At 40.3% G+C, this 12,536-nt stretch overlaps 1 protein-coding gene across 2 annotated transcripts in view; it reads right to left on the bottom strand.

The window, feature by feature from the left end:
• DOCK2 (dedicator of cytokinesis 2) overlaps nucleotides 1-12,536 on the bottom strand; it is a 699,501-nt gene that overhangs the window by 183,834 nt on the left and 503,131 nt on the right. For both annotated transcript variants that reach the window (XM_075209814.1, XM_075209813.1), the window contains exon 30: nucleotides 9,478-9,556. In XM_075209814.1, coding sequence (XP_075065915.1) covers nucleotides 9,478-9,556 — 79 coding nt within the window. The remainder of the gene's footprint in view (nucleotides 1-9,477; nucleotides 9,557-12,536) is intronic.

Consider the following 12,536-nt stretch of genomic DNA (forward strand, 5'->3'; position numbering starts at 1 on the left):
CATTTATTTATATAGCGCCACTGATTCCGCAGCGCTGTACAGAGAACTCATTCACATCAGTCCCTGCCCCATTGGAGCTAACAGTCTAAATTCCCTAATATACACACATACACAAAGACAGAGAGAGAGAGAGAGACTAGGGTCAATTTTGCTAGCAGCCAATTAACCTACCAGTATGTTTTTGGAGTGTGAGAGGAAACCGGAGCACCCGGAGGAAACCCACGCAAACACGGAGACAACATACAAACTCCACACAGATAAGGCCATGGTTGGGAATTGAACTCATGACCCCAGAGTCTTACAGGAATTCTCCCATTGTTCTGATTCTCAAAGCTCATTCACAGTAGTCAAATCCGAGGTACATTCAATTAATTGTATTGGTTGGTTATAGATCACCTGAACTGCTAGGAATTTGCTAGGCATACAACAATAAATACCTTATATTAAGAGTGTGTGGAAGTTCTCTCTCATTTATTTGGTTCACTTTGTATCATGAAGAACTCAATATGGCAGTTTATACATGTTCCTATGTCATATCACTGAGAGAACTATGCTGCATCTTGGTGGAAAGATATTTAACACTTAAAGGAAAAGTCTGTGGTTATGGACATGTTTTTTTCTCAGCAAATACATATAATAAAATATAATAATCTACCTACTTTTCACCATACCTACTCCTGCTGCTGTGTCATCAGCTGAATGTTAGTGGGTTTGAATTTTACAGAGTAAATAACTTTTCATCTCAGGTGCATACTTACAAATAAAGACAATATACCAAATTCAGTGTATATAAAAGGGTATTTTAAACTGACAATGTAACTGGGACAGCAAATTAACTACACAAATCCTTAAAAGATCTATTACAAAGATTACACAAATCACCACAGCTGTAAATGTTACTGGTATCTGCCTTCAAGGCCTTTTCTTTCTAAGATGCATCATTAAATTTAATCATTATCATAAATGTATCCAGAACAATTTCCTTCTCATTGACCGTAACTCTAAAGATTCTTATTCCATGCTAATTTTTCAGCTTTAACCTGTGTACTCTAATTGAAAAAGCATTGTAAATAACAAGGTAGGTGTTTGGGGGCATTAATTAATTAATGGTTGATAGAAAACTAAATCACTGTAAAACATGACTTCTGTGAATACATAGTCTGTGCATAGTGAGGTGATAGCTGCAAAAGTATTCAGACCCATTGATATGTACAGAATGTAAAAATCTCAGTTTGTTTACACAGGGGGAATTTTAACTGTTAGGGATACTATATGGATAAATATTAACCCAAGAGGGACTTTTTCAAGAGGATACATACATACATACCCGGAATCCTCTTGAAAAAGTCGAGTGACGAAACGCGTTGAGGGGGATAAGGCGTTTTCTGTTTCTTTCCGTGGATCACCATATCTACCCCGGCCAGGTGGTTTTGAGAGATCCGTGATTACCATCAGGAACGAGTGCAGATAAGCCTATATTTGTTATATACTATGTACGGGCGCATTTTATATATATCAATGATTTTATCTTTGTAATAAAACACTTTTATAGATCATATTGATATGAGCTTATGTTGGTACCCAGTTTTGAGGAATTGTTGGTAACCTTATTTGGCATACTACACCATAATAGTTTTGCTCTGAGTCCATAGTGATCTGAACTTCTGGAGCCATAAGGACTGGACATCAAGGATTCTATATAGGATGTCGGGAATCTAATTACAGATAAGCTGTTTATTATTTGTTTTTTGGTACGAGGCCAATTTACTTGTTTGCCACATTGAGAAGACTAATTGTTGGTCATTTAATACACTATGCGTGGCGCTTCTCTCTTTTTGTCTTTATATATATATATATACATATATATATATATATATATATATATATATATATCTATATATCTACTATATAAAAGCCTAGTGGCGTGTGTCTGTGTGTGAAAAAAAAAAAACAAGCTGCAGCGCCACCTGCTGGGCGAAGTTATACACTGACCTACTAAATTCTTAGTGTGTGTGGTAAAAAAAAACTCAGAAAGGGCTGAAATTTGCCGCAGCGCCACCTGCTGGGCGGAGTTATACACTGACCTACTAAATTCTTAGTGTGTGTGGAAAAAAAAGAAAGGGCTGAAATTTGGTATACTAAGATGTTTTTAATTTGTTAATTGTTAAAAGTGTTTATAAAGATTTAAAAAAAATATATATATATTTCTTGAAGGCGAAGTGACAGTTGGGAGTGGTTGGTGGTTGCCGGGGGTGACAGGGGGGAGCGGTTGGTGGTTGCCGGGGGTGACAGAGCGAGAGGAGTGTGATACTCAGGACCGCTGAGAGAGATCCCTGTGTCTTGATAGACATCTGGATAAATGTGACGATAAAGATGAAGGATGAGGTGATGGAGAAAAATGATGAGGAGGTGACATGTGGACAAAACCACGTTAAAAAAGGGCGCTTACGTCGGGAAGTAACGCTCTGCCCCTGGGGAGGCCTGGCCTAGCCCCAAATGCATGACAAGAACCTTTTTAACACGTTAAGTAGCTTGATTTGACTAGAATGCATGAGTATCATGCACGGGTTAACTTGTGTATATATATATATATATATATATATATATATATAAATATGCAGATGATGATATGCAGATGTCAATTAGCCATGGCGGAGCGTGACAAGGTGATAAACACAAGAGCAGTCTATTCACAGCACAGATGATAATATGCAGGTGTCAAATAGCCACGGTGGAGCGTGATAAGGATAACACAATAACAGTCTTGTTATATGCACATGAACAGACTTGCTACAGGCTGTGAATCAGTGGAGGCCCAATAGAGAGAAAACAAAGTCTTTGTAATATGCACAAGATGATACTTGCAGCAGGGGAGTCCCAGTAGAAGTGCACCAGCACTAGGCAGAGAAATGAAACTCATACACAGCAAAGACACAGGTTCAGGATACACAGGAGTCCAAGGAATCAGGTTAGCAACAAGTTGCACTGACAGTGAGCAGATGTCAGTGCTGGGTTTAAATAGAGCAGGTTAGAGTGACCCGCCCTGAGGGTGAGTCATGTGAGGCACAGAAAAGCAGAGCAGACAGGGAAAGTAACAAAACCTTGTCAGGATTGTTACAGTACCCCCTTCCCTAGGGGTGGACTCCGGACACCTACGATACTTTTTTAGGTAATCTTTTCAGAAACTGTTTGAGTAAACGAGGAGCATGAATGTCCAAAGCTTTAACCCAGGAACGTTCCTCAGGCCCATAGCCTTTCCAATTGACCAGGAATTGCAGTGATCCTCTGGATCTACGAGAGTCCAATAGTTGTTTAATCTCATATTCAGTTTGATCTTGAGAAGTAGCCGGAGGCGGAGAAACTGTGACACTTAAATTGATTTTGTACCACCGGTTTTAACAGAGAGACATGAAACACATTGGGAATCCGTAGTGAGGATGGAAGTTCCAATCTGAAAGCTGCTGGATTAATTATCTCAGAGATTCGGTAGGGACCGATAAACTTGGGAGCTAGTTTCATACTAGGAACTTTTAAACAGATATTTTTGTGGATAACCAGACCTTATCCCCTGGAAGAAGTGGAGGTGCAGGACACCTTTTCTTATCAAAACATTTTTTGGCCCGTGCAGCAGAATTCTCGATTACTTTTGGTTTTAGTCCAAATGAGAGAAAACTTGGGTAGCATGGAATCTATTGCAGGAACTGAGGAGATAGGAGTTTGAGAAAAGGTAAGTGGTCTGGGAAGACATCTATAAATGACAAAAAAGGGTGAATTACCAACAGCTTCATGAAAATGATTGTTATGGGCGAACTCAGCCCATGGGAGGAGTTCCAGCCAATCCGCTTGGTGAGCAGACACATACATTCATAGGAATTTTCCTTAGTCCGTTCGGTCAAGCCATTAGACTGAGGATGGTATGCCAAGGAAAAGTCCAATTTAATGCCTACTAACTGTGAACAAAAGGATCTCCAGAACCTTGAAACAAACTGTGAACCACGGTCTGACACGATATGGTGTGGACAGCCGTGGAGGCGAAATATTTCTTTGATGAAAAATTCTGCCAACAATGCGGAAGAAGGGAGTCCTTTGAGAGGAATGAAATGAGCTGCTCTTGAAAAACGGTCTGTCACCACCCAGATAACTGTATGAGCTTTGGTGGGAGGCAGATCGGTATTAAAGTCCATAGATACTTGATACCAGGGTTCTTCAGGAACAGGTAGAGGAATAAGAGGACCGAAGGGTCTATGCCGATGAATCTTATGTTGTGCACATTTAGAGCAGGCAGAAACAAATGATTTTACATCTTTCAGCAGGGATGGCCACCAATAGTACCAGGTCAGGAGTTCTCCAGTCTTCTTGACTCCTGCATGACCCGCAAAGCGAGATAAATGGGCCCAGCGTAACAACCTGAGATGTGGATGTGGTAATATGAAGGTCCTGCCTGGAGGACAAGTAGATTTATGCACAGGAGTAAGAGCCAAGACACAACTAGGGTCAAAGATGGGATGAATGCCCTCGGGAGTATCCTGGTCTTCGGAATGAAAGGACCTCGAAAGTGCATCTGCTTTTTTATTTTTTGATCCTGAGCGGAAGGTAAGTCTACACAAATAAAAGAAGATAGAAAAAAAGCGCAGACTAAGATATAAGGCTGCCCGTGTACGGATACTCCTATCCACAATGGAGTATACACATATATTATAAAACCACAAGCCCGTCACATATGGCGCCTAATACCAAGATGTCATGAGGACATATACTGAGTCCTCTCGTATAACAATTCAAATGAAATGTGTGTGAGACATATACATATAAACAGTCCAGTATGGTGAAAAACTTCTAGAGGCAATTTCTTCAAATGGATAGACTCTTTATCATATATTCATCTTATTCCATCTGAATTCTCACGGAAACCCCTTAGGTAAATGCACTTACCGGACATCGGTAGTACAACAGCGTATAAAACTCCCCAGCGATCGCTCCGTTCGTTTGGTGATCACCTCAGCATAGGATAATCTGGGTGACTCCTTTTCGTGCAACTCCGATCATCAGACAGGAAACAAAAAAGGGGTATGGTCACTCCCTCTGACTCCTCGCCGATCCACGATCCTATGTACTTTGCAGCGATTTTCCTTTTTCCGGATAACTCCGATATAATCCTCCAGTGATCTTTTTGGATGTATCAGATGTCTCGTAATAGAGACCCGCCAGATATCATGGTAGACAGGAAAATATAAGAAAATGCTAATAGTGCATTAACTTTGACATAAAAGGGTTTATTTAATAAAAAGGACATACGCGTTATGCAATGTAGCAAAATAAAATATAATCTCCTCATCCGATGTGCCCTTACCCGCATATGATGGAATATATGCAATATATATATTATCCACGGAATCGCCTGCAACTCACGGGAATAGTGATATATGGTAAGAGACACCCGCTCCTAGACCTCCACCCAACGCATTTCGATTCGGAATGAATCTTTCTCAAGGCTTCTTCTTTTTTGGAAGGTAAGTCTAATATCAAATCTTGAAAAGAACAAGGACCATCTGGCTTGACGCGGATTCAGACATTGAGCCGAACGGAGATAAATTAGGTTCTTATGGTCGGTATATATCGTAATAGGAAACAAGGCCCCTTCCAACAGATGTCACCATTCAGACAGGGCTAATTTAATAGCTAATAATTCTTGATCTCCTATACCATAATTCTTTTCCGCTGGGAGGAATTTGCGAGAGAAAAAAACACATGGATGTAGTTTCCTAGAAGTGTCATGTTGAGACAAAACTGCACCAGTGCCCACAGAAGATGCATCTACTTCCAAGAAGAAGGGATGTTGGCAATCGGGTTGCTGCAGAATAGGAGCAGAAGAGAAGGCTGACTTTAGATGTTCAAAAGCAGAGATAGCCTCGGGGGACCAAAGCTTGGGGTTAGCTAATTTCTTGGTAAGAGCAGTAATGGGGGCAATGATGGTAGTATACCCCTTGATGAATTGTCTGTAGTAATTGGCGAAGCCAATGAAGCGTTGGACAGCTTTCAAAACGGTGGGCAAGGGCCAATCCACAATTGCTCTTAGTTTAGCTGGGTCCATTTGAAGGGCTGTGCCCGAGAGGATGTAGCCTAAGAAAGGAATCTGAGGTTGCTCGAAAGGCACTTTTCAAGTTTACAGAAGAGGTTGTGTTCTCTCAGACGAGTCAGGACTTGACCTACATGCTCCCTATGTGAAGGGAGGTCTCGAGAAAATATCAGAATATCGTCCAGGTAGATGATGACGAATTGATAGAGAAGGTCTTGGAAAATATCATTCATGAGGGTTTGGAATACAGCTGGAGCATTACAAAGCCCAAAGCGCATTACAAGATATTCAAAGTGCCCATCGTGTGTGTTAAAGGCTGTTTTCCATTTGTCACATGCTTTAATATGAACGAGATTGTAGGCCCCTCGTAAATCTAATTTGGTGAACACAGTAGCGCCTTTAATGTGGTTGAACAGCTCGGAGATGAGTGGTAACAGATACCTATTCTTAACGGTAATAGCATTAAGTCCTCAAAAGACAATGCATGGCCGGAGGCCGCCATCCTTCTTTTTAACGAAAAAGAATCCAGCTCCAGCTGGAGAGGTGGACTTCCGGATAAAACCTTTTTGCAGGTTTTCTTGAATATATGTAGACATTGCCTGGGTCTCAGGAAGAGAAAGGGAATATACACGACCACGAGGAATAGGTTTGTCAGGGAGAAGCTCGATTCCACAATCCCAAATGCGATGTGGGGGAAGCTTGGTTGCCTCCTTTTCACAGAAGACGTCTGCATACTGTTGGTATTGAGGAGGTAAAGATGGTAATGACAATGCAGTGGTTAGATGAAGAGGTACTACTTTCTTCAGACAGTGAGACTGACACCGTGATCCCCAAGACAAAATTTGAGCAGTATGCCAGTCCAGAGTTGGGGAGTGGAGACGTAACCATGGCAGACCTAACACAAGGGAATTGATGGTCTTGGGAAGAACTAGGAAGGGTATTTTTTCCTGGTGCAGGATTCCAATCTGAAGGGTGAGGGGAACAGTCCGGAACTGAATGAAGCCTCCTGGGATATTACTGCCATTGATGGCTGTGAGGCGTACAGGACATTCCAGTGGTGTAGTAAGAATATGATATTTCTCAACCACAGTGGCGGCAATAAAATTACCGGCTGCAACAAAATCCAGGAAGGCATCCAGCGGAATAGAGAGATTCCCAAAAAACAGAAAAACAGACAACAAGAGGTTCTCTTTGTGATGAGAACTGTTGAGGGAAAAATCAAAGAGACCTAATGGGGTTCCCACTTGCTCTGTTTGGTCTGAGCGCTTTCCCGGACGCGTAGGACAACTACTGATGCGATGGGCCTTCCCTCCACAATAGAGGCACAGATTATTTTTAAATCTTCTCTCTCTCTCACTTGGAGAGAGGCGGGACCTACCCACTTGCATGGGTTCTTTTGGGGGCTTAGAGGCCCCTAAGTTCTGGAAAACAGGGCGATGATTAGGACACCGAATCTGTTCCTTTTCTTGAACCCTCTCCTTGAATCAAAGATCTATTTTGACACACAACGAGATCAAATCATCCAAGAAAGATGGGAGGTCACGGGAAGCCAACACGTCTTTTATTTGATCAGATAGGCCTTGCCAGAACATGGCCACCAGCGCTTCGTCATTCCAGCACAGCTCGGAGGCCATCGTCCTAAATAAGATAGCATATTGTCCCACAGAATGAGAGCCTTGGCGTAAACGAAGAATTCCTGTAGCTGCACTGGAAAGCTGACCAGGTTCATCAAAAAAATTTTTGAAGGTTGTCAGAAATTCTGTATAATTTTGCAGCAAGGGGTTATTCTTCTCCCATAGGGGTGAGGCCCAGGCCAAGGCTTGACCAGAAAGAAGGGACAGAATGTAGGCAATTTTTGCCCTATCCGTAGAAAAGTTTATGGGCAATAATTTGAAGTGAATTGCGCACTGATTAATGAATCCTCTACATGACTTGGGGTTCCCATCGTACATAGGAGGATTAGGAATTTGTGGGTACACGGTAGTTGTGTTAGCAGAAGACTCAGCAGATGTCTTAGATTTATGGGAGGATGCCAGAGTGTCCTGAAAAGAATCCAGACGAGAGGATACATCCTGTAAGAACTGCATGAGGCGATCTTGATTGGTCTCTTGTTTTTCCACTCTCCCTATTAGGTGTTGAAATAGGTCCTTGGGAGAGGAATCGTCCATGGTGTTCATTTCCTTTTTTGGGTCAGTGCAAACTGTTACGGTGCTGGTAGTTACAGGTCTGATAGTCAGAACAGGCCTGTACACGACCTGATGCTGAGTCTACTAGGCTCAGAATAAGGAGGCAAGACACAATGTAGTTCTTCAATACTTCAATGATTGATAAAACATATATATATATAAATATGCAGATGATGATATGCAGATGTCAATTAGCCATGGCGGAGCGTGACAAGGTGATAAACACAATAGCAGTCTATTCACAGCACAGATGATAATATGCAGGTGTCAAATAGCCACGGTGGAGCGTGACAAGGATAACACAATAACAGTCTTGTTATATGCACATGAATAGACTTGCAGCAGGCTGTGAATCAGTGGAGGCACAAAAGAGAGAAAACAAAGTCTTTGTAATATGCACAAGATGATACTTGCATCAGGGGAGTCCCAGTAGAAGTGCACCAGCACTAGGCAGAGAAATGAAACTCATACACAGCAAAGACACAGGTTCAGGATACACAGGAGTCCAATGAATCAGGTTAGCAACAAGTTGCACTGACAGTGAGCAGATGTCAGTGCTGGGTTTAAATAGAGCAGGTTAGAGTGACCCGCCCTGAGGGTGAGTCATGTGATGTACAGAAAAGCAGAGCAGACAGGGAAAGTAACAAAACCTGGTCAGGATTGTTACAATATATACATATTAAATGGATAAGTAAAGAAGAGGAAAATTAGTCTGTAGAACTCTGCCAGTACTTTATAATTTGTGGGTGATTTGTGGCTACATGGCTAATGACAACCAACTTAAATACAAGCCGATAAATCTAAAATTAAGTCACCTGATGCCTAAGTGGTTATATAGTGAGACAATGGGTTACAGATAATTATTAGTAAGTACAAGATAAACTTGACAGCAATGTCACTGGCTCTTCGGAAACTGCAAATGATATTAGCATTAAATAAAAAATTAGGCAATTATTCAGAAAGTTGGAAAGCATTCAGCATGGTAGATGGGCAGAAGATATATTTGCATTTGAAGATGCGACTGCTAAACACAAACATATATTTTGTCATCAATAAACAAAATTCTTGGGGAAGCTCTGCTACTACACAACAGATGGGATTAACTCTGGGAGAAGCTGGACTTAATTACATTGTCACATTTGTCATTAAAATTACAAACTACTGCAATTCATGATTTATGAGACCAAAACAAAACAGAAAAAAATACTACAGTACCTGCACTTCAAAATTCATGTTTTCAAGAAATTTCTGGTTCATGGTTCTGGCAAACTTGTCGATGGCCCTCAAGAAAACTCTGCAACAAATATATATAATATGAAATACAGACATAAAATTACAAAATATGTACCAAGTGTGTTAATGATAAATTATTGCAGACATATTTTACCTACATCGACAATAACCACAATATGCTATTCTAATATGGAAAATTTGCACCAAAAATTATATTTTTTAATACTAGAGAGATGATTCAATTATCAATTATCGGAACTTGAAGCCCAGACTTAGATTTCCAGTTTCAGGCACATAAAAGAAAATGAATTAAATTAAAACAAAAATTGTAAAAGGTATAATAAAAAAAATGCTTTATTTGACTACAAAAGTATTTTTTCCTTTGTTGATCCCTGGCATGGTGATAATGATAGGATGACAGCGGTAATACTTGTACAGTCACTACCCATAGTAAAAAGGCGACCACATGCAAAGCTTCACCAGAGGCCAGGTGAATGTTATGATCGGTGCAATAGTCTTTGTTAAATAGGGATAAGTCCTAAAACCGTTGAAAACTCCACTTTTAAAATTCCAGTAAACCAGTAATCTGCTCTGGTGAATCCTTCTGAGCAATACCAAGCTGATCACAGGAAAACTGTCTGGCGGTGAACTGGGGAAAAGTGAGAGTGATCAGATTTTACAACAAGCTAATTTTGGAACACATTAGTGACATTTCTGAAAACTAATGAACAGGAACATTTGCAAATAAAAGGTGATATAAGCCATAGCAACCAGACATTTGCTTTCGTCTTACTCAAAAAAAAATATAGATTTTAATTTGTTGCCATATATTACAGTTCTTTTTTGCACATTTAAAAAAATGCCCCTGTTATCTTAAAGGAAAGGGAAAAAATATTCTACATGGGCATATTATGTTAATTTGACTTATTTTAATATCTGCTACTTAAAGCTTAGATCAGATGTATTTAGCCTTTTTTCTTCCAAGACACATATTAAGTCAGTTAATAAGCTTTAAGGCCCATAGTTCAGGTATTTCCTGGTGACGTGCACACATAATAATATTATTAGAATTGGATGAAAGAAAATTAAGCTTTACAAGTTTGAAAAATACACAAAACTGGCAAACGGTTCATAGATTTAAGGAGACAAAGCTAAACATTTAAAAATGCAACTAACAATAGTTAAAAGCTAGATAAAAATAAATTGTTCAGCGTTGCTCTAACATTCCACTACAGCTTTATGTGAAAGTAGACAAATAGGCGAAATGTGAAATGCACTGTATATTTGAAGATTTGTAAATGATCCTTAGGGGTAGATTTATCAAACCTACTAAAAAGAAAAGTTGAGGTGTTGCCCAGAGTAACCAATCAGCTTTTGGCTACCATTTTTTAGAATGCACCTAATAAAAGATGGAATCTGATAGGTTACTTTTGACAACACCTCCACTTTGGCATTTATTTCATTCTACTGTTGCCTGTAAGCTGACTACAGGCTACATGCTCACTTTACTTTACCGTGCATTAGCGATTCCTAAATGCCCTTAAGCTGCACAGTGTTTGAGCCCAGCTGCTGCAAAGAACATTTGTATTTCATTACACTGGTTTTATTCAGGCTATACAGAGCTACTTGCATTAAAGCACCTCTTCCACTTTAGGAGCAGCAGTCCATTAGAATAGAAACTTTTGTCCTGGCTGCTGGAATGTTAGTATGTTTATCCTGCCACAGGTAATCATGGTAATGCAGTGGTGTGTTTTGGGTAAAGATGTTCTCTGACCCCCGTCTTTTGGTTTTGGTTTTGGATCTGGATTACCGTCGTGTTTTGGTTTTGGTTTTGCCAAACCGCCATTGCGTGTTTTGGTTTTGGTTTTGATTTGGTTTGGTTTTGGTATTTTGTTCAAAAATCAATGTTTTTGGTCACAAAAGAACCAAATTTAGTGCTCCACCTGTTTCTTGGATAAGTAATGTAGTTGTAAAGCTAATAAATGATCAAAAAAACAGTTTAATTCCTGGTAGTTAGGCCTTCATTAATTCGACACACAAACCAGATTGTCTTCCTCTCTTTTTTTTGGTATGTGTTTTTTTCCCTGATTTAAAAAGACTATGTACTTTGACATTGCCTTTCCCAGATGACATACTGGGAACACCATCATCAGGACTGGTGACAGAACCGGGTTGCTGATTCTGCTCATATGTGGACTGCTTTGAATCGATTTTAATGAGGCCAAAGCACTTGTAGTGCCAACATTGTATTAGATAGATACTGCTGACAAATATGACTTTTGACAGCCAGAAAAGTTAGTGTTTCACACTGGGGAATATGGGACACCCCAAAAGTACTTGTAGTGCTAAATATTGTTTTAGATAGTGCTGACAAATATGACTTTTGACAGCCAGAAAAATTACAGTAAAACACTGGGGAATATGGGACACCCCAACAGCACTTGGAGTGCAAAATATTTTTTAGCCTACTGCTGACAAATATGACTTTTGACAGCCAGAAAAATTACTGTAAAAGAATGGTGAATAAGGGACACCCCAAAAGCACTTGGAGTGCCAGAAATTGAAAAAAATCCTCCTCTTACTGCTGTAACAATTGGTATTAATATTAGATTTGTCTAGAATAGAAACAATAATGTGTCCAATTATTGCTCTGTCCCTGCACTGATATAGCCTGTGATCTAACCCTGCTCTCCCCCTCTGTCAAATGGCGATGGATTGCTGTGGAGGCGGGTATTTATGCTTTTCAAATCTCGCGAGAACCAAGCTCAGAAATACCAATACGTCACAATGACGCTTTGCCTCGATTTCGATTCCGAATGGGCGGGAGAGTACCGAGCATGCTCGGCTCGGTACTCGGATAGGCTAAATTCGGATGAATTCGGATCTCTGGGAACCGAGCCCGCCCATCTCTAGTTTTGGGGGAAGGAGTGTTATGCAGCTCTTCAGAAGCTCAATGCCACGTCCCCTCTATGTAATGTGTAGTCATATCCCGATTCCAAAACAAAGACTGTTAGAGGTAGCTATATAGAAAATGTGAACCA

This window comes from Mixophyes fleayi, chromosome 4 (assembly GCF_038048845.1).
Source record: "Mixophyes fleayi isolate aMixFle1 chromosome 4, aMixFle1.hap1, whole genome shotgun sequence".
Classification (NCBI taxonomy): Eukaryota; Metazoa; Chordata; class Amphibia; order Anura; family Limnodynastidae; genus Mixophyes; species Mixophyes fleayi.